General features: G+C 50.5%; 1 protein-coding gene across 1 annotated transcript; it reads left to right on the top strand.

Moving 5' to 3' along the window:
• Nucleotides 1-848: 848 nt before the first annotated feature.
• LOC310663148 (transcription factor HES-4-like) lies at nucleotides 849-5,328 on the top strand. The gene is made up of 4 exons (XM_083410797.1): nucleotides 849-988; nucleotides 1,345-1,440; nucleotides 2,571-2,649; nucleotides 4,733-5,328. The coding sequence occupies exons 1-4, from the start codon at nucleotides 944-946 to the stop codon at nucleotides 5,191-5,193; spliced, it is 681 nt and encodes a 226-aa protein (XP_083266923.1). The 5' UTR covers nucleotides 849-943; the 3' UTR covers nucleotides 5,194-5,328.
• Nucleotides 5,329-6,000: the final 672 nt, after the last annotated feature.

Raw genomic sequence — 6,000 nt, 5'->3', positions numbered from 1 at the left:
GATGGTGACAGCAGCCGCGAAATTAAAAGACGCCTGCTTCTTGGGAGAAAAGCAATGACAAACCTAGACAGCATCTTAAAAAGCAGAGACATCACCTTGCCGACAAAGGTCCGTATAGGCAAAGCTCTGGTTTTCCCAGTAGTGATGTATGGAAGTGAGAGCTGGACCATAAAGAAGAATGGATGCTTTTGAATTCTGGTGCTGGAGGAGACTCTTGAGATCCCATGGACTCCAAGAAGATCAAACGTATCCATTCTGAAGGAAACCAGCCCTGAGTGCTCACTGGAAGGACAGATCCTGAAGCTGAGACTCCAAGACTTTGGCTACCTCATGAGAAGAGAAGACTCCCTGGAAAAGACCCTGATGTTGGGAAAGATGGAGGGCACAAGGAGTAGGGGACGACAGAGGACGAGATGGTTGGACAGTGTTCTCGAAGCTACAAACATGAGTTTGACCAAACTGCGGGAGGCAGTGGAAGACAGGAGGGCCTGGCGTGCTCTGATCCAGGGGGTCACGAAGAGTCGGACACGACTAAACGACTAAACAACAATATAGAAGGACTCCTCTCCTCTCCAACTCAGAAACTATAAGGAGATGAGGAGGAGAATCTCCCAACTTTCCCTTTCCCCCTCCTAGCAGCGGCTGAAGCTGCAAGTGTGCGCGACACGCTCCATCTCCCGGGATGGAACGCGGAGATCAAAGGGCGGATGAAGGTGCGAACTTTCCTTTCGAATTGGGGGATGTTGGGATGCGGGGGAGGCTGGGCGTGGGAGGGGCGGGAAAGGAGGATATAAAAGGGACCCCGGTGCCTTTGAAGAGCGGGAAAGGAGAGAGAGAAAGAGAGGGGAGATTCGTGTTTCTTTCCCGGGTCTCCACAAGCCAAGAAGAGCCCAGCGCGCAGGAGAGACCAGCCCTCCATCCATCCTTTTGGCTCCTGCAAGTTATGACCATGACAAGCCAAAAGTGGGACCGCAAAGACGAGAAGAAGGTACCAGTTGCATCCGGGCTGGCTGGCTGGCAGGTGGGCCCCGCGAGGGCAGGATTCTGCTCTCAACTCCCCTCTCGGTGGAGAGGCTTGCTTCTTCTCCCTGCCTGGCAGCGGGGGTTGGGATGGATGACCTCCGGGGTCCCTTTTCCCCCCTTCCAACTCTGCCCCCACCAGAAGCTGGAGCTCAGAGCAGAATCGGGCCCTCTCTCGGCGTGGGAATCCGCTTTTCTGTTTCAAAAGCTCTCTCCCTTCCTCTTCTCCCCACTTCGCCTCCATTCCCTGCCCCGCCACGCCTCTCCTCCTTCCCCACCGCCTGGCCTGCCCCCTCCTGCCCCACAACCTCTCTCTTTCTGCAGCTGCTGAAGCCCCTGATGGAGAAGAGGCGCAGGGACAGGATGAATCAAAGCCTCGACCGGCTCCGGGTCTTGCTTTTCGAAGCCACCCAGGACGAGGTAAGGGCAATGGACCCATCTCGCCCTCTCTCGGGCTGCTTACCTGCAGCACGTTTAAAGCACCCGCTCAAGGAAGCCTGGGAATTGTAGTTCCCAGAGAGGTTAGGCTGGCCTCAACTAGAACCAGGGCTTTATCCGCTGTGGCTCCAATCTGGTGGAACGCTCTGTCACAAGAGACTAGGGCCCTGCGGGACCTGACATCTTTCCGCAGAGCCTGCAAGACAGAGTTGTTCCACCAGGCCTTTGGCCAGGGCCCAGCCTGACTCCCTCCTCTGGCAACCTGCACAGAATTTTGCTTAACGGTTGCCATTAATTTGATTTTAATTAATTTTTATAATGGAATGTTTTTAGAATGTTGGATTATTTGATTGTTTGATTATTTAATTGTTGTTAGCCGCCCTGAGCCCGGCTTCGGCTGGGGAGGGCGGGATATAAATAATAATAATAATAATAATAATAATAATAATAATTAGTTCGTACCGGGTGCTGGGAACTGTAGTTCTGCGGGGGGGGGGGACGATGGTTCCCAGGATTCTTGGGGAAGGGGAGTGGGGGTGGGAATGTGCTATGAATGCAGGGTTTTGGTTTGTTGTTGTCCTTGGCATCCGCCTGTCTGGGGAGACAATGGAGTGCGCCTCCGGGGTGAAGCCAAACTGCTGCGTTGCAGCACCGAAGTGCGCAAGCCTGGGCAGTGTGTCTGGAGGTCCCGGGCTGCCCAGATGACAAGACCCCCCTCTTGGCCTGGCTGATGGGGTCCAAAAGAAACCAAAGCAAGACGTCTGGCACCAGCTTGGCTGCAGGAGTTGCCGGAAGGAGGCGTACAAGGCTCCATCCAACAGTTTTAGGGACTCCACTCTGGATTTGTGTAGAGCCTTTTCTTCTCCTGAAGCTATCCTGCAAGGCTGTGGAGGTTTGGCTGGAGCCTGTCTTTCCGCAGGTCCCTAACTCATCAAGAGTTTGAGACCCAGCTAGCTGAAGCCTAACTCTCTCGAGATGCCTGCCTCCTGTTTTAGAGCCCCAGCCCGCCCCCCGCAAATCAAACAAAGAATATTTTATTTTCACCCCTACTTTCCTTCCCCGTTTTTTTCTCCCACCCTCTTCTTTTGTCTTGTTTTTTCTCCCCCCTGCAGAGACTTAAAAACCCCAAAGTGGAAAAAGCGGAAATTTTGCAAAAAACAGTTCAGTTTTTGAAGACACAGCCTTTATCAGGTATAACGTTTCTTGTATCGTTGTTTTATTATTTATTTTATTATTATGATTATTTGTTTGTTTTTATTATTTATTGCTTTTATTATTGTCGCTACTTTAGAAAACAACCCTCCGGAGAAATGGAAAGGCTTTTTCGGGAAAGGGAGCGAGGGACTTAGGTGTGGAATAACAGTCTCGGCCAGGTTTTTTTTTGAAACAGGTTTAACTTCCTAGTAGTTGAATTTGCTCTGAGGAGGCCCCTAGGCAGTCAAAATCTCGAGAGACCCCCTTGAAGCTTTTGCTTGGCTTGATTGTAATTTTCTTCCATGATCAAATCAATATTAATTTTGATCCATCGTCGCAGCGCCTCTAAAAGGCCCATAAACCGGTGCCTTCTGTGCCAATTCGGAAATCTGGCACTCAATGAAGGTTCTCAAGCTTTTGGCACATTAGGTATTTAAAGCACCACCCTTTCCCCAAGGAATCCTGGGAACTGTAGTTTGCAAAGGGTGCTGGGAATTGTTGTTCTGTGGGGGGGGGGTGAACTACAGACTCCAGGATATTTTAGGGGGGCACGTGGGGGGGATGAAGCCATGTGCTTTAAATGTATGGTGGGTCAGTCAACTCTATATCCCGTTGTTTCAAAAGAGCTCTGATGTGTGGGTGAGGGGTTGTAGAATCCCTGTGTGGAATTCTGGGCTGGCTGTGAGGCACACCAGCTAGATCCATCGGGCCCTGCCATAATCAGATGTTTTGAACTACAGCTGCCAATAAATCCATTGGAGAGAATATTTCCCCGGCACAGAGGTGTAGCAATATGCCCTCTCCTGAATTTCAGCTTCCTGCCTAACTGTTTAAGGCAAAAGTACCACAAGGAAACAGGCCCGGGAAAACCTCTTGGATATTCAATATAATGTATGTGCATATTTTAATGGGTCTCTGGGCCTCCCGTCCGCATCACTCTCCAAGGTGGTTGACATTTCTGGTGCGGATAATAATAATAATAATTTATTATTTGTACCCCATCCATCTGGCTGGGCTTCCCCAGCCACTCTGGGCGGCTTACAACAAAGATTAAAAATACATTAAAATGTCACACATTAAAAACTTCCCTGAACAGGGCTGCCTTCAGATGTCTTCTAAATGTCAAGTAGTTGTTTATTTCCTTGACATCTGGTGGGAGGGCGTTCCACAGGGCGGGCGCCACTACCGAAAAGGCCCTCTGCCTGGTTCCCTATAGCTTGGCTTCTCGCAGTGAGGGAACTTCCATTGGCACAACAAAGCCTTTTGCTATATTCCTGTTGTTGTTTAGTCGTGTCTGACTCTTCGTGACCCCCTGGACCAGAGCACGCCAGGCACTCCTGTCTTCCACTGCCTCCCGCAGTTTGGTCAAACTCATGCTGGTAGCTTCGAGAACACTGTCCAACCATCTCGTCCTCTGTCTTCCCCTTCTCCTTGTGCCCTCCATGTTTCGCAACATCAGGGTCTTTTCCAGGGAGTCTTCTCTTCTCATGAGGTGGCCAAAGTCTTGGAGCCTCAGCTTCAGGATCTGTCCTTCCAGTGAGCACTCAGGACTGATTTCGTTCAGAATGGATCGGTTTGATCTTCTCGCAGTCCATGGGACTCTCAAGAGTCTCCTCCAGCACCATAATTCAAAAGCATCCATTCTTTGGGGATCAGTCTTCTTTATGGTCCAGCTCTCACTTCCATACATCACTATTGGGAAAACCATAGCTTTAACTATACGGACCTTTGTCAGCAAGGTGATGTCTCTGCTTTTTAAGATGCTTTCTAGGTTTATGGGCTAGCAAACACACAAAGACGAAGGTTTGTGCTGAATTTCTGCCCCACCCCTCAAGACCCTTTTACATAACCGTGATTTCTGTCCTCAACATGGTCTCCAATGGCCTGGGATTTCTCTCTCTCTCTTAAAAAAAGAAGGAAAGGGAGGGAAAACAAATAACCTGTTTTCGGAGGCCGCCCTGCCAATCTGGGACCCTGAGAGGTGTGCTTGCAAGTTGCCCAGCGGATCTCTAAACTGTTGTCATTTCTCTTCCTCTCTCTCTCTTTCTTTATTCCACCCTTCTTGCTGCATACACCACAGAGACCAAGCACAAGGAAGATGCACTCCTACAAAGGTACCATAGCGGCTACCGGGAGTGCCTGACCCAAGCCACCCACTTCCTCCGGGCCAGTCCGGGCATCTGCACGGGGAAAAAGGCCTACCTGATGGAGCACATCTGCCACTGCATGGAGAAGATCACAGCCAGCCCACGGAGGGAAGTCCACCGGCCCCCACCCGCCGCCCCCACCCCCAGCTACGAGCTGCAGCAGCGGTACAGCCCAGATGTCTTCGCCGGGTGCAGCCCCCCACTCAGTGGGACCCCCTACGTCCTGCACCCGCCTTCCTCCACCTACCCGGCCAGCCAAGGACTGCAGCCCCGACTCGGCGGGTCGGCCCAGCAGGGCAGCTGCAGCAGGGCACAGCAGAACAAACTCTCGGAAACGCGGAACTCATCGCCGCAGTGTCCGCAGGCGCTGAACGTATGGAGGCCCTGGCCTTGAAGGGTCCTCCCCCCCTCTAAAACCCCCTGTAAATTTATATTAGATTCTCTATATATTGTATATTATGGGTTTTATGTTGTCGAATGTCTTGTTGTTGTTTTTGGATGGGGCCTCTCTTTTCTGGGGTGGTGGTAGATTTCCGCCTCCTCGTAAATTTATATTATATTCTCTATATATTGTATATTATGGGTTTTGCCGTATTTTTTGCTCTATAAGGCTCACTTTTCCCCTCCTAAAAAGTAAGGGGAAATGTGTGTGCGTCTTATGGAGCGAATGCAGGCTGCGCAGCTATCCCAGAAGCCAGAACAGCAAGAGGGGTTGCTGCTTTCGCTGCGCAGCGATCCCTCTTGCCGTTCTGGCTTCTGGGATTCAGAATATTTTTTTTCTTGCTTTCCTCCTCCAAAAACTAGGTGCGTCTTGTGGTCTGGTGCGTCTTATAGAGCGAAAAATGCGGTATGTTGTCCAATGTGGTGGTGTTTTCTTTCGATGGGGCCTCTGTTTTCTGGGGCGGTGGTCGATTCCCTTCCTTTCCCTGTACTGATTGACAAAGAATGCTCTTTGACATTTCATAATTAGGCCTAATAATAGAGCTGGAAAGGGATCCCAAGGCTTATCTAGCTCAAAGCCCTGCAATGCAATGAACCTGGACTATAACTGTGGATTAGGTCTGGAGTGGCCTAATCCAGCAACGGGCTGGTGGGGGAAATTGGTGAGGTGTTTTCTTTTCCTTAAGATGTTCTTGTCTGCTGAATTTCTGTATATTCCCTAGAGTGGAGGGCTGCTTCTCTTTTTGAAGAAACCCAAGGC

Source organism: Podarcis tiliguerta (assembly GCF_965153285.1).
Source record: "Podarcis tiliguerta genome assembly, chromosome: 13".
Taxonomy (NCBI): Eukaryota; Metazoa; Chordata; class Lepidosauria; order Squamata; family Lacertidae; genus Podarcis; species Podarcis tiliguerta.
The sequence above is the reverse complement of the archived record's forward strand: the minus strand, read 5'-3'. Positions and strand labels throughout refer to the sequence as shown.